Source organism: Esox lucius, chromosome 7 (assembly GCF_011004845.1).
Source record: "Esox lucius isolate fEsoLuc1 chromosome 7, fEsoLuc1.pri, whole genome shotgun sequence".
Lineage (NCBI taxonomy): Eukaryota > Metazoa > Chordata > Actinopteri > Esociformes > Esocidae > Esox > Esox lucius.
The window spans coordinates 42,058,745-42,085,216 of NC_047575.1; the positions used below are offsets into that span (position 1 = coordinate 42,058,745).

The 26,472-nt window shown below is 44.2% G+C and overlaps 2 protein-coding genes across 2 annotated transcripts; both read left to right on the forward strand.

Moving 5' to 3' along the window:
- Window positions 1-2,522: 2,522 nt before the first annotated feature.
- LOC105007286 (olfactory receptor 2AT4-like) lies at window positions 2,523-14,808 on the forward strand. The gene is made up of 6 exons (XM_010866162.3): window positions 2,523-2,669; window positions 2,759-2,811; window positions 3,579-3,800; window positions 4,060-4,176; window positions 4,480-4,677; window positions 14,553-14,808. The coding sequence occupies exons 1-6, from the start codon at window positions 2,523-2,525 to the stop codon at window positions 14,806-14,808; spliced, it is 993 nt and encodes a 330-aa protein (XP_010864464.2).
- A 6,343-nt stretch (window positions 14,809-21,151) lies between these two features.
- On the forward strand, window positions 21,152-25,127 carry LOC105009566 (olfactory receptor 2AT4-like). The gene is made up of 6 exons (XM_013134690.3): window positions 21,152-21,298; window positions 21,390-21,442; window positions 22,493-22,714; window positions 22,989-23,105; window positions 23,822-24,019; window positions 24,872-25,127. Exons 1-6 carry the CDS (start codon window positions 21,152-21,154, stop codon window positions 25,125-25,127), a joined length of 993 nt encoding a protein of 330 aa, XP_012990144.3.
- Window positions 25,128-26,472: the final 1,345 nt, after the last annotated feature.

A 26,472-nucleotide genomic window follows, 5' to 3' on the forward strand; every position in this document is an offset into this window, starting at 1 on the left:
TGGCATAAGTGTGCACATCCTCCAATCACATTCAAACTCATGTTAAATAGAAGTTATTACACACCTGCCATCATTTAAAGTGACTCTGATTAATCACAAATATAGTTCAGCTGTTCTAGTAGGATTTTCCTGACATTTTCTTAGTTGCCTCTCAGAGCAAAAGCCATGCTCCCAAAGCATCACAGGGATCTCATTGTTGAAAGATATCAGTCAGGAGAAGGGTACAAAAGAATTTCCAAAGCATTAGATATACGAAAAACACGTGGGAAATGCGTTATGGTTTGATGAAACCTAGGTTAAACTTTTTGGCCATAATTCCAAAAGGTATGTTTGGCGCAAAAACCACATTGCACATCACCCAAAGAACACCATACCCACAGTGAAGCATAGTGGTGGCAGCATCATGCTTTGTGGCTGTTATTCTTCATCTGGAATCAGGGCCTTAGTCAGGGTGGAGGGAATTATGAACAGTTCCAAATACCAGGCAATTTTGGCACAAAACCTTCAGGCGTCCGTTAGACAGTTGAAGAATTTCACCTTTCAGCATGTCAACGAACCAAAGCACACATCCAAATTCACAAAAGCATGGCTTTGCCAGAAGAAGATTAGCGTTTTGGAATGGCCCAGCCATAGCCCAAATCTGAATCCAATTGAACATCTGTGGGGTGATCTGAAGATGGCTGTGCACAGGAGATGTCCTCGCAATCTGACAGATTTGGAGCGCTTTTGCAAAGTAGAGTGGGCAAATATTGCCAAGTCAAGATGCGCCATGCTAATAGACTCCTACCCAAAAAGACTGAATACTGTTATAAAATCAAAAGGTGCTTCAACAAAGTATTAGTTTAAGGGTGTGCACACTTATGCAACCAGGTTATTGTGAGTTCTTTATTTTCCCCCTCAAAAAGTAGATTTTCTGTTGAATTGTTCACGTTGAAGGTCACATTAAAGGTGGAAAAACCTCTGACATGATTTATCTTTGTCTCATTCTTTTACATTACAAGAACCTGGCATTTTAACAGGGGTGTGTAGAATTTTTCTATCCACTGTATATTTCAATATTTTAACACGTAATAATCAATATTAAAATATATGACATGCATTGGTATTATGATATTGTGAGAAGCGCAGGTTATATATTTCATGAACATATTCAGAGCCCATATGTAATTATATGTTGAGAAATCCTCTACATTTATGTGCATATATGTTTTGCATGAGCTTTCCGTGTGGGTATCATGGATGGTTGGAAAAAATTACTCTATATCCATTCCGAACTAACTTTTGGTGAATCTTTGGACAAATATGATAACTTTTTAGACTAACTTTCCCTTTCAAAAGATCTTACAAAGCATTGAATTTGACTTGCAAGAACCCTGGACCTTGTCAGAATCTTGAAACTGAAATGCTGTCACATGACCTGAAGTACATGGGGATGAATTCTTATTCAGATTTACATTCTGCCTGTGAAACCATAATATTTGTCTTGATGAGCGTATCTACCTATAAATTCAATATGAACGTGTACTACACAGATACGGTGGCCCGGAGGTGACATCCTATTACAGACACACCAGGTATAATAGAAGAGGTGGTGTCAGAGCCCGGACTACAAGTTGGTCTTCAGTCCAACATACATCATCACACTACTGTGGTAAGACCAGGTAAGACACATTTTACACAGTATATAGTTCTACCATGTAAGACTTTGTACTGTTTTGTGGGTTCATCAGGTAGTAGTTTATTTGAAGTAGGGAACATAAAGGCAACATCATTATGTTTTCTATCATTCATTTGATATCTGTAAAAGCACTTTGTGACAGCTCATGTAGAAAGTGCTTCATATTTATTTTTTAGATGATTAATTGATTCTGATATTGAAACTGTTTTTTTTAAATGATCATGAACATAATTTTTTCATAATATCATTTTTATGAATGATTTCTCCTTTAAATATTGTTCTTGCATTGCAATTGAGATTTTCAACTTATTATCAACTAGATTTCATGTAAAAGTATATAGTATGCAAGTAGTATATAGTATGCAAGTAGTATATAGTATGTAAGTAGAATATAGTATGCAAGTAGAGAATGCACCGTCTCACCTCTGAAAGTACTTTCCTCATCTTATTAACCAATGAATTTAGAGACCACTGCACCTTTTTCTGTCCTTTCCAAAAAAGTTGAAAAGGAACATTTTGTGAGGAAAAGAAGCATTCAATTTGCAGTGGTCTCTTAATTTTAACCTTCTGTTTCTCACTCAAATCATTCCTTTTCGACTTCTTTGGAAAGGAAAGAATAATTTGCAGAGCTGTACATATATTATTTTTATAATTTAATGATTGAACTAAAATAATTGCCTTGGCATTATTGATGTATACATTATAATCTACTCTACAAAAGCTTTAAAGTAGACTATGATTACCTTTATGTGATGTATTCATTTATTAATGATGCATAATGGATTGGTGTATTTTCATGCTTATTACCAGCCAAAGATACCTGTTAATAACACCACCAGTCAGGATGACGTCTCTGCCCTCTGACCTTAGCCTGACAGAGAACATCACCACCATCATCCGACCCCCTTACTTCTACATCAGTGGATTCACAGGGATCCCCCACATGAAGTACTACTATGTCTTCCTCTGTTTTGTATACATCATGTCTCTGGTTAGTCCATAGCTTTGGTCAAGTGGTTAATACCATTTCTGGGATCAACAGTACATTCAGGATTTAAAATACGTGTGTATTGGTTCTAGATCGGCAATACCTTCGTCATGTTTGTCATCTCCATGGACCGCAGCCTCCACAGGTAATTAGTTCTCTTATCCTGAGTAGCTCTTCTGTAAAGAAGATGCCATGTCCAATGAGAGGCTTGTGGATTTAAATACCCAAAAGTGGCCTGAGGTTTCTAATTTCATTGAATGTGAGAATGTGATCCACTAACACTGTACAGCATAATGCTGTCTATATTGGGTAATCCATCCAACTTTTTATTACATGCATAGTACACAATGCTAATGTATCACAGTGTATGTATATGTTATAACATATGTGACCTTTTTCCGCATGTTATAGAAGAAATTACAAAACCCACACTGCAACGCTCTCTGTAGACAAGTGGATGGAAAGCATTAGTAAACATAATACAAAGTAAATGTCTGCATGTGATATACTGTCGTTAATTATGAAATTGCTAAACCAAACTTCACTGTCAGTTTAAGACTGACCATGTACTTAGAAATGGTAATGAAATATATATTTTGTGACAATATTAATGGATGGATGTGTTCTAGACAAGTATGCCCATACCATTAGATGATAAGCCCACCAGGAGTGCAGGTAATTGTTTTAAAGGCATTATGAAATGTGATAGTGTTTTACCTCCCATCTCCACTCCAGTTCAATCGTGGTCTAGCAACATATTTTACATAATAATATATATAGTAGGCATTCCCCAAATGTTATGATGTGTTTCTGCGGTCGGATTCATGTCAATCAATGTAAGATGATTCTATAGGTATTAATTTAAACAACAATTCCCCATCGTAAAAATGAAGTCATATGCTTTCCTTACAGCCCCAAGTACATCGCAGTGTTCAACCTGGCCCTCACAGATGTATGTGGGACAACTGCTCTGGTCCCCAATCTCCTGGATATGTTCCTGTTCGGCAGACAGTACATCTCCTACGACCAATGCCTCGCCAATTATTTCTTTGTCGTCATCTTCCTCTTCATGCAGTCCTTCAATCTCATCATTCTCTCCTATGACAGACTGGTGGCCATCTGCCGGCCACTCAGGTCTCAGATGACAAATCAAATAATTACATCTAATTCAATTCAGTATATTTTGATAATTACCTCCTACAGGATTAACAAAGTACTGTATTTTAAATGAAACATATTTACTGAATATTTAAAAACACATTTTCCTACCTCATGGATGAACTAAATCTATTGTTATTAAGGATAAAATATTGACTCAATCCAGTCAAATGAGAATGTGCTATGGCAATTCACTCTGGATAGGACCAACAGTTTATTTCCTCTGTCCATACAGGTACCACGTGTTAGTGAGTCACAGATTCATGTTTCAGCTGACCGGTGCTGCCTGGGTGTTCGCTGTGTTCATTGTGTTATTCCCTTTGAGTTTCATCACCCGCCTCTCCTTCTGTGGGTAAGTATCCCGGCGGCTAATTAGGGTCTGTAAACAAATAGATACCGGTTTGAAACTCAGACCGGTACTGGGATACCAAACTTAGGATAAGACACATACCTGTTCCTTCTAACATGTAGGCATTAACGGAGACCCTGAGGTGACTCGAAGAAGAAAACAAAAACATTGGATCATTTTATGATTATTAATTTGTTCATTGAAAATATATTTGCATAATTTCAAAATGAAACTCAGGGATCATTATTTCTACATGTCAACCTGGGGCTCAGTTAACAGTAACATTTCCATTGTCTTGTATTGTAGGTCTGTGGTGATCAACAGCTACTTCTGTGACCATTATCCTCTGTACAGTCTGGCAGCCCCCTGTTCTGACGTGCTCCCTAACCGTGTGTTGTCACACCTCATCCCTTGTATTGTCTTCTATATTCCCATGATCTTCATCATAGCATCTTACATCTGTATCACCCACGCCCTCTTCACCATTACACTTCCCAAGGACAGGTGAGATGGAGTACTGATCCGTGCTATCTGCCTGTATTTACTTTACTGGTACATTTTCTTCACATATGAGAAAATATTATCCCCTACCTTTCAGGAAACTTGATTAAACCTGACTAAATCATACATTTTAAACCATTGTAGCTGTGGTTATATTGAAGCTCAGATCTAGCTGATATCAAGTTCAAAAGACAATGACAAACAAAATAAATTAAATTGACAAATAACGTTGATTCTGTTAAATCATATGGTAACTTTATAGGTAAAACTATAATTATTTATACCTAGTGAAAGCTATTTAAAAAAAGTTGAGAATTATTGTATATTTTTAGAAGAATCTTCACATTATTAGAATAGCAAGACAAAGGATCACACATACCTGTTGTTAAAACCAGAGTTCAAGAGGTCTATCCTTTCTATTCTGAACCGTGCTCAAGTCCCTAATGAAGAGAAACACCCCCACACCAGGATGCTGCCACAACATTACTTTACTGTAGGCATGGTGTTCTTTGGGTGGAAAGATTTATTGGGTTTTTGCTAGACACTGTTTTGCATTCAGGCCAATAAACTACATTTTGGTCTCATCTGACCTGTATTTTGGGCATGTGACCCACTGACCAGTCTTTGCCATAAAGGCCTGAAGCTTCTTCAAAGTTTGCTTCTTGTTAGCCTCTCTGATCAGTCTCCTCATTGCCCGGTCATCCAGAGTGGTTCGAAGGCCAGATGGCACCACCGGTCGTTTACAGAAGCCCATTTTTGCATTGCATTGTGGGATCGTTGACGTGCTGTACGCTTCCTGCTGTTTTTTCGAATTTACTCTATATAAACTAATTGGTCAAATTCTACTTTAAGAGTTTACCAATGCCATATTTTTCATCTGTTGACCTCTTACCGAACTTTACTACACCGGGAATCTTTTTGGACATAATTTAGAAATAGAAAAAACTGCGTCTGTGCCACCAGGAAGAAATGATAGTGTTGTTAGCCCCCCGGCACAACTTCTGCAGCCGGGCAAGAACTTTCTCTTGGTCGCCGGGAAGAAATGCCGTCGACCAGTTAAACCTGAGTTGTTGCTAAATCCAACTGAGACTTTGAACAGGTTTTCCCCACTGGAGTCAGAGTCAAGACCCGAGCCGTCTTCGGAGGGGAATGATCGGCAGGCATGTTCTACCAGTGGCCTGGAAAAACGTAAAACTGTAGTCATCGGCGATTCCATTACCCGCAGTATTAGACTAAAGAATCAGCCAGCGATCGTACACTGTTTACCGGGGGGCAGAGCCACCGACGTAGCCGCATCTGGGGTTGGTGCTAGCAAAGTCTAAAACTGGCAAGTATAGAGAGTACAAAGATATTGTCATTCACGTTGGCACCAACGATGTTAGGATGAAAATGATGTGTCGGCATCGAGTAATTGTCTCTGGCCCCCTCCCAGCTAGGGGTAGTGACGAGCTCTACAGCAGACTTGCGCAACTCAATTGCTGGGTGAAAACAGAGTTCTGCCAGTCGCAGGAGGTAGAGTTTGTAGATAACTCGCTATCTTTTTGGGACTCTCCCAGAAATATGGCAAGGGCTGATCTGCTGAGGAGCGACGGACTCCATCCTAGCTGGAGTGGTGCTCTTCTTTTATCTAGGAACATTGACAGGAGTCGCACTCACATAGCCTCACCATGAGATAGGGTGCAGGTCAGGCCGCTGAGAAAAGTTCCAGGCTGAGAAAAGTTAAACAATGCAGTGCTAACAAAAACAACCTTATTAAGATAAAGCCTTCCTCCACCTCGGTCACAAATAAAAATGTCTGTATCACCTTGCATCTCAAAATGGGACACCTAAATGATAGATCCCTTGCTCCAAAGGCATTTGCAGTAAATGAATAAATCTCTGATCATAAACTAGATGTTATTGGTTTATGTGAAACGTGGCTAAAGCCTGATGAATTCACTGCCCTAAATGAGGCCTCTCCTCCTGGCTGTAATAGTGATCTTATCCCTTGTGCATCCCAAAAAGGATGGGGTGTTGTTAATATTTATGACAGTAAATATACATTTACTCTCAAACACATCACTGATTTTCATTATTTTGAAGTTTTACTCATGAAAGTTTACCAGTCCGATAAATAGTTTTACATAGCTACTATTTACAGGCCCCCCGGGCCATACACAATGTTCCTCAATGAGTTTCTAGAATTCTTGTCTAACCTTATAGTCATGGCAGATAGTATTCACATTTTTGGCGATTTCAATATTCATATTGAAAAGTCTAATGATCCTCTTCAAAAAGCCTTTTAAGCCATAATTTACTCAATGTCTCAGGTCCAACACACTGCCATAATCACACCTTAGATTTAGTCCTGTCACGAGAAATAGATATTGTAGATCTAATAATATCCCCCCAAAATCCTTGATTATCGGGTCACTGTCTTACTGTCAGCTAGACCCGATTCCAACAAAATTACTTAAGGAGCTATTTCCTGTGCTAGGTCAGCCAATATTGAACATAATAAATTACTCCCTTTCCTTCGGATGTGTTCCAAACTCACTAAAAATAGCTGAAATTAAGCCTCTTGTAAAAAAATCTAATCTGGATCCCAACCTATTAAACAATTAGAGGCCAATATCAAACCTCCCATTCCGCTAAAAATTCTTAGAAAAATGTGTTTCCCAACAACTGAATGCCTTCCTGGAGACAAATAACATTTATGAAATGCTCCAGTCCAGTTTCAGACCCCATCATAGTACTGAGACTGCACTCGTGAAGGTAACAAATGACCTTCTAATGGCCTCAGACAAAGGTTCCGCATCCATCCTGTTGCTTCTTGATCTTAGTGCTGGTTTTGACACTATTGATCACTCCCTTCTCTTAGAGAGACTGGAAACCCATACTGGGCTACGTGGACATGTTCTAGCCTGGTTTAAATCTTATTTATCTGAAATATATCAGTTTGTTAGTGTGGATGGCATATCCTCTGACAAGTCAAAGGTATGTTTGGGTGTTCCTCAAGGTGTTCCTCACTGTTATGCTGATGACACACAGTTATATATTTCAATGAAGCATGGAGAAGCCCCAGAATTAGCTACATTGGGAGCATGCGTTTCAGATATTAGGAAGTGGATGACAGAGAACTTCTTGCTCATAAATTTAAGAAAAACAGAAATTCCCGTTTTAAGACCCAAGAAACAACGAGGGTTCTTAGCAGATTTCACTGTGAACCTCGACGGCTGCATAGTCGTATCCCAAAAAACTGTAAGAAACCTTGGCATTACCCTTGACCCTGACCTCTCCTTTGATGAACATATAAAATATGTCTCAAGAGTTGCTTATTTTCATCTTTGAAACATTGCAAAAAACAAAAACTGATGCAGAAAATCTAATCCATTGTCACGGTCGTGGGGTGGAAAGGACAGAGGCGCAGACTGAAGGTCACAAGGGTAATCCATGTTTTATTCAAACAAAAGAAAGAAGGACTCCAACAAAACAAAAAGGCAGCAACCAGTGACGTGGGTATTCCTTACACAGGACAAACAAAACCAAAATGAACCACGCCTTGGGGCCTACAAACTAAACTTAAATAGGGTCCCCAATTGGAGGCAATGACTAACACCTGCCTCCAATTGGGGAAACCAAAAAAAGGAGTAGAGGTGGCTAAAGGCCACCTCCTGTCCTGTCCTGGCTATGCCCCGAGCCCAGCGCAGAGATGGCTAGGGGCACAGCCAGGACGTGACAGTACCCCCCCCCAAAGGTGCGGGCTCCCGACCGCAAGACCGGGACGACCACACCCGGACCGGCGGAGGCTCAGCGCCCGGAGCCGCCGGCACAGGCCGGGGAGGCGGAGCTGCAGGGACAGGCCAGGGAGGCAGAGGGTCAGGAGACGGGAGAGCCGGCGGAGGGACAGGAGCCGGCAGGAGAGCCGGCGGCGGGTCGACAGCCGGCGGAGGAACAGGAGCCGGGGGAGCCGGCAGAGGGTCGAGAGCCGGCGGAGGAGCAGGAGCCGGGGGAGCCGGCGGAGGGTCGACAGCCGGCGGAGGAGCAGGAGCCGGGGGAGCCGGTGGAGGAATAGGAGACGGGGAAACCGGCGGAGGGTCAGGAGCCGGCGGAAGAGCCGGCGGAGGAGCAGGAGACGGGGGAGCCGGCGGGGGAATAGGAGCCGGCGGAGGAGCAGGAGCCGGGGGAGGCGGCGGAGGGTCCGGAGCCGGCGGAAGAGCCGGCGGAGGAGCAGGAGATGGGGAAACCGGCGGAGGGTCAGGAGCCGGCGGAAGAGCCGGCGGAGGAGTAGGAGCCGGCGGAGGAGCAGGAGACGGGGGAGCCGGCGGGGGAATAGGAGCCGGCGGAGGAGCAGGAGCCGGGGAAGCCGGCGGAGGGTCCGGAGCCGGGGAAGCCGGCGGAGGGTCCGGAGCCGGCGGAAGAGCCGGCGGTGGAGTAGGAGTCGGGGGAGCCGGCGGAGGAATAGGAGACGGGGGAGCCGGCGGAGGGTCAGGAGCCTGCGGAAGAGCCGGCGGAGGAGTAGGAGACGGGGAAACCGGTGGAGGGTCAGGAGCCGGCGGAAGAGCCGGCGGAGGAGTAGGTGCCGGCGGAGGAGCAGGAGCCGGTGGAGGAGCAAGAGCTGGGGGAGCCGGCGGAGGGTCCGGAGCCGGCGGAAGGGCCGGCGGAAGAGCCGGCGGAGGGTCCGGAGCCGGCGGAAGAGCCGGCAGAGGAATAGGAGACGGGGGAGCCGGCGGGGGAATAGGAGCCGGTGGAGGAGCAGGAGCCGGGGGAGCCGGCGGAGGGTCCGGAGCCGGCGGGAGAGCCGGCGGAGGAGTAGGAGCCGGGGGAGCCGGCGGAGGAATAGGAGACAGGGGAGCCGGTGGAGGAACAGGAGCCGGCAGAGGAATAGGAGACGGGGGAGCCGGCGGAGGAATAGGAGCCGGCGGCAGGTCGGCAGCCGGCAGAGGAGCAGGAGACGGGGGAGCCGGCGGAGGAATAGGAGCCGGCGGCAGGTCGGCAGCCGGCGGAGGAGCAGGAGCCGGGACAGGCGAGGGCGCCGCTGAGGCCGGGACAGGAGCCTGCGGAAGAGCCGGCGGAGGAGTAGGAGACGGGGAAACCGGTGGAGGGTCAGGAGCCGGCGGAAGAGCCGGCGGAGGAGTAGGTGCCGGCGGAGGAGCAGGAGCCGGTGGAGGAGCAAGAGCTGGGGGAGCCGGCGGAGGGTCCGGAGCCGGCGGAAGGGCCGGCGGAAGAGCCGGCGGAGGGTCCGGAGCCGGCGGAAGAGCCGGCAGAGGAATAGGAGACGGGGGAGCCGGCGGGGGAATAGGAGCCGGTGGAGGAGCAGGAGCCGGGGGAGCCGGCGGAGGGTCCGGAGCCGGCGGGAGAGCCGGCGGAGGAGTAGGAGCCGGGGGAGCCGGCGGAGGAATAGGAGACAGGGGAGCCGGTGGAGGAACAGGAGCCGGCAGAGGAATAGGAGACGGGGGAGCCGGCGGAGGAATAGGAGCCGGCGGCAGGTCGGCAGCCGGCAGAGGAGCAGGAGACGGGGGAGCCGGCGGAGGAATAGGAGCCGGCGGCAGGTCGGCAGCCGGCGGAGGAGCAGGAGCCGGGACAGGCGAGGGCGCCGCTGAGGCCGGGACAGGCGAGGGCGCCGCTGAGGCCGGGACAGGCGAGGGCGCCGCTGAGACGATGCGGGGGCTCCTGGGCAGGTGAAGGCGCTGCGGGACAAGGCGGCCAGTCAACCGCGGGCTCGGGCGGCGGCGGCCAGTCATCCGCGGCCTCGGGCGGCCAGTCAACCGCTGGCTCGGGCGGCGGCAACCAGTCATCCACGGCCCCGGGCGGCGGCGGCCAGTCATCCGCTGGCTCGGGCGGCGGCGGCCAGTCATCCGCGGGCCCGGGCGGCGGCGGCCAGGCATCCGCGGGCCCGGGCGGCGGCGGCCAGTCATCCGTGGGCCCGGGCGGCGGCGGCCAGTCATCCGCGGGCCCAGGCGGCGGCGGCCAGTCATCCGCGGGCCCAGGCGGCGGCGGCCAGTCATCCGCGGGACCCGGGCGGCGGCCAGTCCACGGCGGGTCCTGGCGGCGGCGAAAACAGGGCAGCGGGAGGAGCTGGCGGCTGAGGCCACTGGGCAGCGGGTGGAGCTGGCGGCTGAGGCCACTGGGCAGCGGGAGGATCTGGCGGCTGAGGCCACTGGGCAGCGGGAGGAGCTGGCGGCTGAGGCCACTGGGCAGCGGGTGGAGCTGGCGGCTGAGGCCACTGGGCAGCGGGTGGAGCTGGCGGCTGAGGCCACTGGGCAGCGGGAGGAGCTGGCGGCTGCGGCCACTGGGCAGCGGGAGGAGCTGGCGGCTGCGGCCACTGGGCAGCGGGAGGAGCTGGCGGCTGCGGCCGCTGGGCAGCGGGGGGCGCTGGCGGCGCTGGCTGCGGCTCCCAGGCAGCGGGGAACGCTGGCTGCGGCTCCCAAGCAGCGGGGGACGCTGGCTGCGGCTCCCAAGCAGCGGGGGGCGCTGGCTGCGGCTCCCAAGCAGCGGGGGACGCTGGCTGCGGCTCCCAAGCAGCGGGGGGCGCTGGCTGCGGCTCCCAAGCAGCGGGGGGCGCTGGCTGCGGCTCCCAAGCAGCGGGGGGCGCTGGCTGCGGCTCCCAAGCAGCGGGGGGCGCTGGCGGCGCTGGCTGCGGCTCCCAGGCAGCGGGGGGCGCTGGCGGCGCTGGCTGCGGCTCCCAGGCAGCGGGGGGCGCTGGCTGCGGCTCCCAGGCAGCGGGGGGCGCTGGCGGCGCTGGCTGCGGCTCCCAGGCAGCGGGGGACGCTGGCTGCGGCTCCCAAGCTGCGGGGGGCGCTGGCTGCGGCTCCCAAGCAGCAGGGGGCGCTGGCTGCGGCTCCCAGGCAGCGGGGAGCGCTAGCTGCGGCTCCCAGGCAGCGGGGGGCGCTGGCTGCGGCTCCCAAGCAGCAGGGGGCGCTGGCTGCGGCTCCCAAGCAGCAGGGGGCGCTGGCTGCGGCTCCCTGGCAGCAGGGGAAGCAGGGCGCCGCGGGGTAGGCCGCAGGGTAGGCCGCGGGGTAGGCCGCGGGGTAGGCCGCGGGGTAGGCCGCGGGGTGGTAGCAGGCTGCGGAGTAGGGAGTGGGGCACGCCGACTGGACAGGGGACCACTCGTACCATCCAACCCGTGGCTGGTAGGAGGCACGGGCTGCTGCTTCCTCCTCTGGCCTCCCCTCCTACGGCCCGTCCTCTCCGTCCTCTGCATCTCCTGTAGGAGCTCCTTGACGACCCCCTCCTCCTGCCGGCTGAGGGGCTTGACACCACCCCACTGGTCCACGCCCCATAGCACCCCCCCAAAAAAGTCTTGGGGCGACCTCCGGGTTTGCGCCACCGGGGGGTCTTCCTCCACTCTCCCATACACCACATCCTCGTCGTCCGGGGAGAGGGAGTCAGCCCCCCAATCGCCTCTCCAGGCATACTCCCCTCTCAACGGGTGTACCAGAGGGGCGTAGCCGGAATAAGCGCAGAGACGCCGAGCTTCCTCCTCCGGCGTCTCTGGCTTCTCCCACAACCACAGGGAGTTGTCCCTGTGGCCATGGCGGGTCTTCCTCGTGCGTCTGCGGTTCCTTTTTTGGTGGTTCATTCTGTCACGGTCGTGGGGTGGAAAGGACAGAGGCGCAGACTGAAGGTCACAAGGGTAATCCATGTTTTATTCAAACAAAAGAAAGAAGGACTCCAACAAAACAAAAAGGCAGCAACCAGTGACGTGGGTATTCCTTACACAGGACAAACAAAACCAAAATGAACCACGCCTTGGGGCCTACAAACTAAACTTAAATAGGGTCCCCAATTGGAGGCAATGACTAACACCTGCCTCCAATTGGGGAAACCAAAAAAAGGAGTAGAGGTGGCTAAAGGCCACCTCCTGTCCTGTCCTGGCTATGCCCCGAGCCCAGCGCAGAGATGGCTAGGGGCACAGCCAGGACGTGACATCCATGCTTTTGTTACTTCTAGACTAGATTACTGCAATGCTCTTCTTTCTGGTTACCCTGACAAATCAATAAATAAACTTCAATTAGTGCTGCTCACGGCTGCTAGAATCCTAACTAGAACAAAAAAAATTGAACACATTACTCCTGTACTAGCGTCCTTACACTGGCTGCCTGTTAGGGTTAGGGCTGATTTTAAGGTTTTATTGTTAACCTATAAATCAATACATGGACTTGCTCCTACTTACCTCGCTGAAATGATCCAGCCATACACGTAACCTAAGATCACAATATGCAGGCCTTTTAATTGTACACAAACAGCCGGAGGCAGTGCCTTCTCTCATAGAGCTCCACTATTGTGGAATGATCTGCCAATTAAGGTTAGAAATGCAAACTCAGTGCAAACGTTCAAGGTTCTACTAAAAACGAATCTCTACAGCACGGTTTATGATTAGGTGTAGCCTGGCCCAGGGGCGTGAAGGTGACCAGAAGGCTTGATACTGTCCACCTTTGCTGTCTTGCAAGGTGGCCTCTCATCGCCACTGGGATGTCTTCCCTCCATTGCCTTTCAGGGGAAGAGTCACTGGCTTGTTGTTGTCTCTCTGTTGCACACTTGTGCATTTGGGCTGTACTCTGCTGGAAATACTCTGCCCTCATTCAGGGTGGTTGCGGTTGGTGGTTGTCCCTTTGGTTGATGCTTGGCAATGTGGGTGGATTGATTTCCTCCCTGTTGGGCCCAGTCCGGGGCCTCCCCCGGATAGGGCCACAGTGTCACTGGACCCCTCCCCCCCCCGTCTCATTCCCAAGATCTTACGCTGCTATGTTATTGTGCTGGGGGAGTAGGGTCAGTTCTCCTTCCCCACTAAGTTCTCCTTCTCCATGAAGTTCTCCTTCTCCACTATAAATCATTGTTGATATGAGGAATTCATTTTCTGAATTTTCCCAGTCTCCTCCCGTTTTAAACTTTAGGACGACATGAGGTCCTTGTCCACAACTGCGGAGTACCTGGTTTGGGGGGCCCATTGCTGTCCCTGTTCAAAATCCTCCTGGTTGTGTTGCAGATTAAGACGATACCTGACAATTTAGGCTGCCAATGTGCTGACACCTCCTCCCTCCCCTGTGTTGTCCCTGTCCTTGTCCATCTGGTCACGCTTCTGACCTGGTCTAAATTTAAATAGACTATGAATTTAGCCCACATGCATTTATTAATTATTCCAATTGGACTCTTAATATTTCACCCGGCACCGCCACAAGAGGACTGGACACCCCTCTGATCCTGGGTCCTCTCTAGGTTTCTTTCTAAATTTCGGCCTTCTTAGGGAGTTTTTTCCTAGCCACTGAAATTCAACACTACTGTTGTTTGCTCCTTGGGGTTTAAGGCCGGGTGTTTTTGTAAAAGCACTTTGTGACAACTGCTGTTGTAAAAAGGGCTTTATTAATCAATTTGATTGATTGAGATGTATGCAGGGTCTGGGTTGTGCCATATGCCCTCATCTTCTCCTGATCTCCAGAACTCCAAGGCATAGCCATCCCTTTACTTGAGGGTTTCTGCATTTTAATCTTGTGGATCTTGAAGTCCCTTTCCGCCCATTGTGGATTATTTGTTTTGAGTTGCACTATTAAGCAGTGGAGCCCTTTATGAAGAATTTTCTTCTGAACTAACCACTAGCCACTCACCCAGATAGCTTGATTTGTTGGTTATGGCTCAGCAAGTTAGCAATTGTAATTCTTGGAGCGGGGGCGTCACTTATCCAACTAGGGAAATGAAAACATTCTTATTTTGTGTTTTCATTTCAGGCTTTAAGACACCAAAAGCACAAACACATCCCTACTCGGTGGTGCTTCGATGGGCATCATCACTACTGAAGGGAGTGATTATTTTGTTTCAGATAAAAATCCCAATAAACTGAGTGTACTGACATATGTTTTGTATATCTCTTTCCACCCTCTCTCTCTACATCGCTCTCTCAGACACAGGGCCATAAAGACATGCACCTCACACCTAATACTGGTGGCCATTTACTATCTGCCTAGCAATATCACCTACCTTTTCGTCTTCTTCATCCCCTCCAACATACGGATCATCAACCTATCTCTGACCTCAGTACTGCCGCCCATGCTGAACCCCATCATATATGTTCTGAAGACGGAGGAGTTCAAAGTATCAGCTAAGAAGTTGATCAGGAGAGGAGCCCAGAGAGCTGTGGGTCCACTGATGTTTACATGAATTACCAAGTGTTGTCAAGACAATTTATTTTTACAATTTCTATCTCTCTATTATATATTATGCTATTGACATGTACTGCTTATATAATGCTACTGTTTAAGCGGAAGCATTCAGCACCATGAGGAAGTATTTGAATGTATCTGATTTTCATCCTTTGACTATTTCAATGTTAACAGATCCTTAACCATAACCTGATATCTGTTAAAAGGACCCTTAGTGAACAAGCAATTTGCTATGTTCATAGTTATTTCTTCAACAAAATTATGCAACAGCCAATTCCACTGTGTAAAGACAAACAATCATTAACGGATTTTGGCACCAAATAACGAAACACATCCTGTAACTGTTGAATTTCCTTCATTACTGTTGAAATACTCTGTTACCATGTTTTGTCTCAATTTGTTTTGGGGGGTGGGGGTTGTTCAGTTCGCTTGTTCTTTCAAAACTCTTTCTGTTTGTATGTTATATTGACCATGACACTCAAATACGTCTAGTATGTAAATGTACTGAAATCTTAATAATGACTTATACTGTTCTGATATATTGACATTCTTACAAATTGTTAATTAAAGATTTTGCAGCATTTTCAATTGTCTGATCATTTCTGTGTCTTTTTTAATCACTTATCACCCCGAATGTTCCAGTAAATTCTGTTTCTGTTAAGACATTTTACATTAATGAGAGTACCAATTCTCAGTTTATGGAAGTCATAGCTATCTCTCCAACAATAAGTGCTGAGTCAGTTGATGTATTCCTGGATAATTGTTATGCCAAAATACTGAATGTCATGAAAAGGTAAAGGTAAAGAAAACAATGAGCAAACAGAAAACACCATGGAGAACCACCATGATGGTAAGGGCCCTGAAAAGAGAATGTAGGAAAGCGGAACGTAAGTGGAGGAAAAATAAACTTCAATTTCACTATGACACCTATAAACAAAGCCTTGGTAGCTTCAACAATGAGTTACGCAGGGCCAGACAGCAACATTTATCAGGAATGATCAACCAGAATGTAAACAATACCCACACTCTATTTGTCATGGTGGATAAGCTTACAAACCCAATAAAACAGATGGCATCAGAACTCATGTCCACTGTGAAATGTAATGAATTTGCGTGTTTCTTGAGTGAAAAAATTATAAGTATTAGACAGCTGCCATTAAATCCTTATTAAAAAAGAGAACACTGGATCCATCTATAATGAACAACTATAGACCTGAATCAAATCTCCCTTTTATAGCCAAGATCATTGAGAAGGTTGTTTTCACTCAACTCAGCAATTTTGTGACCTCAAGCGGTCTCTTAGACAAATTTCAGTCAGGCTTCCGACCTCACCCCAGTACTGAAACGGCCCTGATTAAAGTTTTAAATGATATATGGCTGAATACTGATTCTGATAAAATAACAGTTCTGGTTTATTAGATCTTAGTGCAACATTTGACACTGTAGATCATAGAACACTTATAGATATGCAGGAAAATTGGGTAGGACTCTCCGGGACAGTCCTTGATTGGTTTAGATCTTATCTAGATGGTTTCTTTGTCACTGTTGGTAATCATGAATCTGATAAGTTGGCTATGACATGCAGAGTTCCACAGGGATCAGTTCTCGGACCACTTCTGTGCAATCCCTATATGTATATATTTGGGCCAAATTCTACAGAACAACAACCTTAACTACCACAGCTATGCTGATGATACTCAAATATATACACTCACGTAAAGGATTATTAGGAACACCATACTAATACTGTGTTTGACCCCCTTTTGCCTTCAATGCTTTAATTCTATGTGGCATTGATTCAACAAGGTGCTGAAAGCATTCTTTAGAATGTTGGCCCATATTGATAGGATAGCACCTTGCAGTTGATGGAGATTTGTGGAATGCACATCCAGGGCACGAAGCTCCCGTTCCACCACATCCCAAAGATGCTCTATTGGGTTGAGATCTGGTGACTGTGTGGGCCATTTCAGTACAGTGAACTCATTGTCATGTTCAAGAAACCAATTTGAAATGATTCGAGCTTTGTGACATGGTGCATTATCCTGCTGGAAGTAGCAATCAGAGGTGGTCATAAAGGGATGGACATGGTCAAAAACAATGCTCAGGTAGGCTGTGGCATTTAAACGATGCCCAATTGGCACTAAGGGGCCTAAGAAAAGTGTGCCAAGAAAACATCCCCCACACCATTACACCACCACCACCAGCCTGCACAGTGGTAACAAGGCATAATGGATCCATGTTCTCATTCTGTTTACGCCAAATTCTGACTCTACCATCTGAATGTCTCAACAGAAATCAAGACTCATCAGACCAGGCAACATTCTTCAAGTCTTCAACTGTCCAATTTTGGTGAGCTTGTGCAAATTGTAGCCTCTTTTTTCCTATTTGTAGTGGAGATGAGTGGTACCCAGTGGGGTCTTCTGCTGTTGTAGCCCATCCGCCTCAAGGTTGTGCGTGTTGTGGCTTCACAAGTGCTTTACTGCATACCTCGGTTGTAACGAGTGTTTATTTCAGTCAAAGTTGCTCTTCTATCAGTCGGCCCATTCTCCATGCCACGAATCAGTCGGCATAACAACCATGCCACGCTCAAAATTGCTTAAATCACCTTTCTTTCCCATTCTGACATTCATTTTGTTGTTCAGGAGATTGTCTTGACCAGGACCACACCCCTAAATGCATTGAAGCAACTGCCATGTGATTGGTTGATTAGATAATTGCATTAATGAGAAATTGAACAGGTGTTCCTAATAATCCTTTAGGTGAGTGTATGTCTCTCAAACCGTATGACAACAGCTCAGTAGATTCTGTCACTGTATAGAGCACATAAATACCTGGATGAACCAAAATTGTCTACAATTATACCCAGATTAAACTGAGAATATTGTGTTTGGCAACAAAAATAAAAGAACAAGTATTAGTTAAGAGCTGGATTCTCGGGCCCCTCAAAGCGGTCACCAAAACAGCATTCTATCATTTAAAAAATATAGCCAGAATCAAAGGCTTGGTGTCCAAAAAAGAACAAGAGAAGCTCATCCATGCTTTTGTCTCTAGTGTGGTTGACTACTGTAATGGCCTCTTAACTGGATTCCCCAAAAAGACTGTAAAACAGCTGCAGCTCATTCAGAATGCTGCTGCTAGAATTTTAACCAGGATCAAGAGAACAGAGCACATCACTCCGGTTCTTATATCCTTGCATTGGCTTCCAGTCAGTTACAGAATAGATTTTAAAGTGGTGCTTTTAGTTTAAAAATCTCTGAATGGTTTAGGACCCAAATACATGTCTGATATGTTTGAAGAATACAAACCGAGCAGGGCTCTTAGATCCATGAACACAGGTCAGCTAGTACAGCCCAGAGTCCAAACTAAACATGGAGAAGCTGCGTTTAGCTCTTCTGCAGTACACAACGGGAATAAACTACCAGAAGATTTTAGACATGCCCCAAATGTATCAATATTTAAATCCAGGTTAAAAACACTTCTGTTTTCACGTGTCTATGACTGAGCACTTAAACTCAACCACACTTTTCAGCCTTATAGGTTCCTATGTGTATATCCCGTTTTTATTCTAATTATATTTTCTCATTCAATTTTTTATTATGATGATGTTGTTTTGATGTTTTCCTTTAAATATTAGTTTTTATGTCATTGTATTTCTGTATTCTTTCTTTTTCTTTGTAAAGCACATTGAATTGCTTCGTTGTATGAATTGTGCTATAAAAAATAAACTTGCTTGCTTGCTATCAATGTCATTCACAAATGGCTAATAAACTGTTAAAATAGCCAGTGGCAAAAGCCATACAGTTCATCAATGCTATTTGTGGTGGAGGAAAACTTAATAAGAAATGTCACTCAGTTTAACACAATGGTTAATGGTGTCTAAATAAATATTCAAACTTAACGTGATGTGAATGTGTGACAGATTTATATAATGTCAAGAGGCTATACCGACACTCGGCAGATGTCCAGGTTGGTGGCATAGTGGTTAAAGACACAGCCTTTCACGTGGGCGATTCAGGTCGAATTTCGGGAGGGCAACAACGATAAACACTGAAAAAGACGTTCTAGGCCAGAGGGCACAATAGACAGCTCTCAAAACAGTAAGTAGCTACCTAACATCAGCAACCAAGTGTATAAGGCAAAGCTATTTATTTGGATAACATATTCCATACATGGGGCAATTAAAAGTGCTTTATATTTTATTAAGTCATTGTAGCATTTTATGCCTAGTGAACTTTTACATTGAAAACAGAGAGATAACAGAGGGGGACACTTGCGTGTGTCAGAGAAGAAAAAAAGAGAAAAGTCAACAATATTCACGATAATGGGCCAGCTAGAGAAACTCTCACCTCATGTAGCTTCTGGAGGTTAAAGTTGACTCCCACCCTGATGATGTCATTGCCAAAGCACACCAGTTGTGTGAATTACTGTAGGAAATTGAAAAACTTATTTTTAATATATGCCTGTATTTCTTTTCAACATATACTTCTATATGTAGTATATGTATAACTAATGTATGGCCATATATTTTGTACATATATTTACATATTACATTTTGGCCATTTTTAATATGTCTTAAATACATGTGAAATGTATAAGGCAATATATTGAAATGTATAAGGCAATATAGTTAAGACTCTAGTCTGTGAAATAGAACAGACAAGAATAACATTGGAATGGACATTAAACATATAAAAACATAACTATATTCCCTTATATATTTTAATTATCATCTCATCTTCATCCGCTTATCCGGTATCGGGTCACAGGGACAGCAGCTCCAGCAGGGGACCCCAAACTTCCCTTTCCCGAGCCACATTTGCCAGCTCTGACTGGGGGATCCCGAGGCGTTCCCACCTTGCATTTTAACAGTGGTGTGTAGAATTTTCTATCCACTGTATATTTCTATATTTTAACACGTAATATTAAATGTTAAAATATATGACATGCATTGGTATTATGATATTGTGAGAAGTGCAGGTTATATATTTCATGAACATATTCAGGGCACATATGTAATTATACGTTGAGAAATCCTCTACATTTATGTGCATATATGTTTTGCACGAGTTTTCCATGTGGGTATCATGGATGGTTAGAAAAAATTAACTTTTTAGACTAACTTTCCCTTTAAAAAGGTCTTAAAAAGCATTGAATTTGACTTTAGAAGTGGTGCAAGAACCCTGGACCTTGTCAGAATCTTGAAACTGAAATGCTGTCACATGACCTGAGGTACATGGGGATGAATTCTTATTCAGATTTACATTCTGCCTGTGAAACCATAATAGTTGTCTTGATGAGCGTATCTACCTATAAATTCAATATGAACGTGTCCTACACAGATACGGTGGCCCAGAGGTGACATCATTCTACAGACACACATTTGGGTTGCAGGTATATTAGAAGAGGTGGTGTCAGAGCCAGGACTACAAGTTGGTCTTCAGTCCAACATACATCATCACACTACTGTGGTAAGACCAGGTAAGACACATTTTACACAGTATGTAGTTCTACCATGTAAGACTTTGTACTGTTTTGTGGGTTCATCAGGTACCAGTTTATATGAAGTAGGGAACATAAAGGCAACATCATTATGTCTTCTATCATTCATTTGATATCTGTAAAAGCACTTTGTGACAGCTCATGTAGAAAGTGCTTCATACATTTTTTTTGATGATTAATTGATTCTGATATTGAAACTGTTTTTTTTAAATGATCATGAACATATATTTTTTTCATAATATCATTTTTATGAATGAATTGTTTTTGCATTGCAATTGAGCTCTTCAACTTATTATCAACTAGATTTAATGTAAAGGTATATAGTATGCAAGTAGTATATAGTATGCAAGTAGTATATAGTATGCAAGTAGAGAATGCACCGTCTCACCTCTGAAAGTACTTTCCCCATCTTATTAACCAATGAACTGCACCTTTTTCTTTATTTTCCAAAAAAGTTGAAAAGGAACATTTTGAGTGAGGAAAAGAAGCATTCAATTTGCAGTGGTCTCTTAATTTTAACCCTTCTGTTCCTCACTCAAAACATTCCTTTTCGAAATTGTTTGGAAAGGAAAGAAAAAGGTGAAGTGGTCTCTTAAATTTTTCCAGAGCTGTACATATATTATTTTTATAATTTAATGATTGAACTAAAATAATTGCCTTGGCATTATTGTTGTATACATTATAATCTACTCTACAAAAGCTTTAAAGTAGACTATAATTACCTTTACGTGACATATTTATTTATTAATGATATAATGTATCAGTATATTGGTATAATGGATTGGTATATTTTTATGCTTACTACCAGCCAAAGATACCTGTTAATAACACCACCAGTCAGGATGAGTTCCCTGACCTCTGACCTTAGCCTGACAGAGAACATCACCACCATCATCCGACCCCCTTACTTCTACATCAGTGGATTCACAGCGATCCCCCACATGAAGTACTACTATGTCTTCCTCTGTTTTGTATACATCATGTCTCTGGTTAGTCCATAGCTTTGGTCAAGTGGTTAATACCATTTCTGGGATCAACAGTACATTCAGGATTTAAAATACATGTGTGTATTGGTTCTAGATCGGCAATACCTTCGTCATGTTTGTCATCTCCATGGACCGCAGCCTCCACAGGTAATTAGTTCTCTTATCCTGAGTAGCTCTTCTGTAAAGAAGATGCCATGTCCAATGAGAGGGTTGTGGATTTAAATATCCAAAAGTGGCCTGAGGTTTCTAATTTCATTGAATGTGAGAATGTGATCCCATAAAACTGTACAGCATAATGCTGTCTATATTGTCTATTTGAATAGACATTCTACCTTCAGTTCAGTCCCAATACCCAACCTGACAAACAGCAACACATTAGAGGGTCTTGGAGTAGCACAGGGTCTGCTGCAGAGCAAATCTCTGGCTGTTGGTTCCTTCCAGATTCCCCCCATCATTTCAAAGATTCTGACTGGTTACATAACGGCTTCTCAATAAGACTTCTAAATCCAAAGAACTAGTATGTCAATCTAGTTGGCCTGCAGCTTTTTGACTAAAGATTGCAAATGAAAAACTATGGATCTTTATGACATTCTAATCCTTCTGTGATTTTTGTTAAAGGGGTAATCCATCCAGCTTTTTATTACATGCATAGTACATAATGCTAATATATCACAGTATATGTATATGTTATAATATGTGACCTTTTTCTGCATGTTATAGAAGAAATTACAAAACCCACACTGCAACGCTCTCTGTAGACAAGTGGATGGAAGGCATTAGTAAACATAATACAAAGTAAATGTCTGCATGAAATTGCTAAACAAAACTTCACTGTCAGTTTAAGACTGACCATGTACTTAGAAATGGTAATGAAATATATATTTTGTGACAATATTAATGGATGGATGTGTTCTAGACAAGTATGCCCATACCATTAGATGATAAGCCCACCAGGAGTGCAGGTAATTGTTTTAAAGGCATTATGAAATGTGATAGTGTTTTACCTCCCATCTCCACTCCAGTTCAATCGTGGTCTAGCAACATATTTTACATAATAACATATGATAGGCATTCCCCAAATGTTATGATGTGTTTCTGTGGTCGGATTCATTTCAATCAATGTAAGATGATTCTATAGGTATTAATTTAAACAACAATTTCCCATTGTGATAATAGAGTCATATGTTTTCCTTGCAGCCCCAAGTACATCGCAGTGTTCAACCTGGCCCTCACAGATGTATGTGAGACAACTGCTCTAGTCCCCAAGCTCCTGGATATGTTCTTGTTCGGCAGACAGTTCATCTCCTACGACCAATGCCTCGCCAATTATTTCTTTGTCGTCATCTTCCTCTTCATGCAGTCCTTCAATCTCATCATTCTCTCCTATGACAGACTGGTGGCCATCTGCCAGCCACTCAGGTCTCAGATGACAAATCAAATAATTACATCTAATTCAATTCAGTATATTTTGATAATACCCTCCTACAGGATTAACAAAGTACTGTATTTTAAATGAAACATATTTACGGAATATTTAAAAACACATTTTCCTACCACATGGATGAACTAAATCTATTGTAATTAAGGATAAAACATTGACTCAATCCGATCAAATGAGAATGTGTTATGGCAATTCACTCTTGATAGGACCACTTGCTAAAAATGTAACAGCTTATTTCCTCTGTCCATACAGGTACCACATGTTAGTGAGTCACAGGTCCATGTTTCAGCTGACCGGTGCTGCCTGGGTGTTCGCTGTGTTAATTGTGTTATTCCCTGTGAGTTTCATCACACGCCTCTCCTTCTGTGAGTAAGTATCCCGGCGGCTAATTAGGGTCTGTAAACGAATGGTTACCGGTTTGAATCTCAGACCGGTACTGGGATACAAAACTTAGGATAAGACCGTTATTGGAATACAAAACTTAGGATAAGACACATACCTGTTGCTTCTAACATGTGGGCATTAACGGAGACCCTGAGGTGACATGAAGAAGAAAACAAAAACAATGGACATGTATGTCATTGTATGAGTGAAAAATACAATCATGGAAAGTACTTTCTCTGGTATTCAAAAAGTTGGCCTCGTTATCTCTCTGCAGTAATATGATAATACAGCAGCTGCGGTAAAGTTTTTTGGCTGCCCCAGCGGGAGGAAACTGAGGGTAAACACTTTAGTGCATCGCTGGTGCTAATTCATGTGTTCATTTGAAACCCAGGGTTATTAACATTAGCTAAGTAGCATGTAACGTTATACATTGTTCACAAATTGTAATGAACACAACTTTTTTAACCAGACAGGAGCTAGTTAAAAAGTGTGTTGATTAAATTATTGTCTTAATAGGTTATAAACAATATGATAAAACAATTGTAAAGAATGTAATGATATTGTTAATCATTTTATGATTATTAATTTGTTCCCTGAAAATACGTTTTCATAACTCCAAAATTAAACTCAGGGGGAAAAAATATATACACGTCAACCTGGGGCTCAGTTAACAGTAACATTTCCATTGTCTTGTATTGTAGGTCTGTGGTGATCAACAGCTACTTCTGTGACCATTATCCTCTGTACAGTCTGGCAGCCCCCTGTTCTGACGTGCTCCCTAACCGTGTGTTGTCACACCTCATCCCCTGTATTGTCTTCTATATTCCCATGATCTTCATCATAGCATCTTACATCTGTATCACCCACGCCCTCTTCACAATCACACTTCCCCAGGACAGGTGAGAAGGAGTACTGATCCGTGCTATCTGCCTGTATTTACTGTACGGGTAAATTTTCTTCACGTCTGAGAAAATATTATCCCCTACCTTTCAGGAGACTTGATTAAACCTGACAAAATCATACATTTTAAAGACTTTTAGCAGTGATTACATTGAGGCACACTTCTAGCTGAGATCCAGTTCAAAAGACAATGACAAACAAAATAAATTAAATTGACAAATAACGTTGATTCTTTTAAATCATATGGTAACTTTATAGGTAAAACTACTATTATATCTACATAGACAAAGCTATTTTAAAAATAGTAGAGAATTCTTGTATATTTTTTGAATAATGTTCACTTTATTAGATTTATTAGGATCACACATACTATTCTGACCAGTGCTCAAGTCCCCACTGAAGAGAAACACCCCCACAACAGGATGCTGCCACCACTTTGCTTTACTGTAGGCATGGTGTTCCTTGGGTGTAAAGTTTTATTGAGTTTTTGCCAGACATTGTTTTGCATTCAGGCCAATAAACTACATCTGACCTTGGCGTGTGACCCATTGACCAGTCTTTGCCATAAAGGCCACTTATACAACTAGGGTATTTTAATTTTTAAATGTAATTAATTTGGGTTACTTTCTGTAAATATAGCCAGAAACCGGCTTACTTTATGTTGTTTCATTTCAGGCTTTGAGGCACCAAAATCACAAACACATCCCTACTCGGTGGTGCTTAGATTGGCATCATCACCGTAATGAAGGGAGTGATTATTTTATTTCAGATAAAAATGCCAAGAAACTGAGTGTACTGACATATTTTTTATCTATCTCTTTCCACCCTCTCTCTCTACATCGCTCTCTCAGACACAGGGCCATAAAGACATGCACCTCACACCTAATACTAGTGGCCATTTACTATCTGCCCATTAATATCACCTACCTTTTCGTCTTCTTCATCCCCTCCAACATACGGATCATCAACCTCTCTCTGACCTCTGTTCTGCCTCCCATGCTCAACCCCATCATATACGTTCTGAAGACGGAGGAGTTCAAAGTATCAGCTAAGAAGCTAATCAGGAGAGGAGCCCAAAGAGCTGTGGGTCCACTGATGTTTACATGAATTACCAAGTGTTGTCAAGCCAATTTATTTTCACAATTTCTATCTATTATATTATGCTATTGACATGTACTGCTTATATAATGCTACTGTTTAAGCGGAAGCATTCAGCACCATGAGGAAGTATTTGAACGTATCAGATTTTCATCCTTTGACTATTTCAATGTTAACAGATCCTTAACCATAACCTGATATCTGTTAAAGGGACCCTTAGTGAACAAGCAATTTGCTATGTTAATAAAATTATGCACCAATCAATTCCACTGTGTAAAGACAAACACTCATTAACGGATTTTGGCACCAAATAACGAAACACATCCTGTAACTGTTGAATTTCCTTCATTACTGTTGAAATACTCTGTTACCGTGTTTTGTCTCAATTTGTTTTGGGGGGTGGGGGTTGTTCAGTTCACTTGTTCTTTCAAAACTCTTTCTGTTTGTATGTTATATTGACGTTGGCACTCAAATACGTCTAGTATGTAAATGTACTAAAATCTTACTAATGACTTATACTGTTCTGATAGTTAGACTGACATTCTTCCAAATTGTTAATGAAAGATTTTGCAGCATTTTCAACTGCAGGTTGATATTTTAGAAATGTTATTATTATCCTTTTCTCCATTTGCATTGACTGATATATTCATTTTAAATACACAATGATCCAACAGATATTTTTGAAAAGTTATTCAATTATGTTTTTTGCAACCACTACTGAAATTATTGTTCCAATTTAATACAAATTCTATCTTGCTGTTAATCATGAGGCAATTCCCTTTGCAGGCCAGTGCATAGCAGGTAGGGTTAAACAGAGTTTCAGGACTCCTGATTATCCAGATAGTCAGCAAGGTTTCTGATCTGTTATGGATATTTCCTCAAGTGTCTTGTTGGTCATTATTTGGATTTGGTTCCTCAATATGTTGTTCTTACGTTGTGCATACATTGGGTAAACTTAATAGACCTCCTTATCACTCCCTTCAACTACTTGGTGCCTTGGTAACTGCTGTTACTTCCCTTTCTCCTTTGTTCCCCTTGGGATGTGTGTGTTGGATAAACTTGCCTCCATGCATGCTTTGGTGAGCTGATGGCTGGATGTCATAATGTTATTTAGTCCTCTATATTCCCATGATCTTCATCATAGCATCTTACATCTGTATCACCCACACCCTATCCACCATCACACTTCCCCAGGACAGAGAGAGAGTACTGATCAGTGCTATCTGCCAGTATTTACTTGAACATTTTCTTGACGTCTGAATTTTTTTTTATCCTCCTCCCTTTCATGAGAATTTATTTAACTTGATATAATATATTATGTACCATTTTATCAGTGATTACCTTGTGGCACACT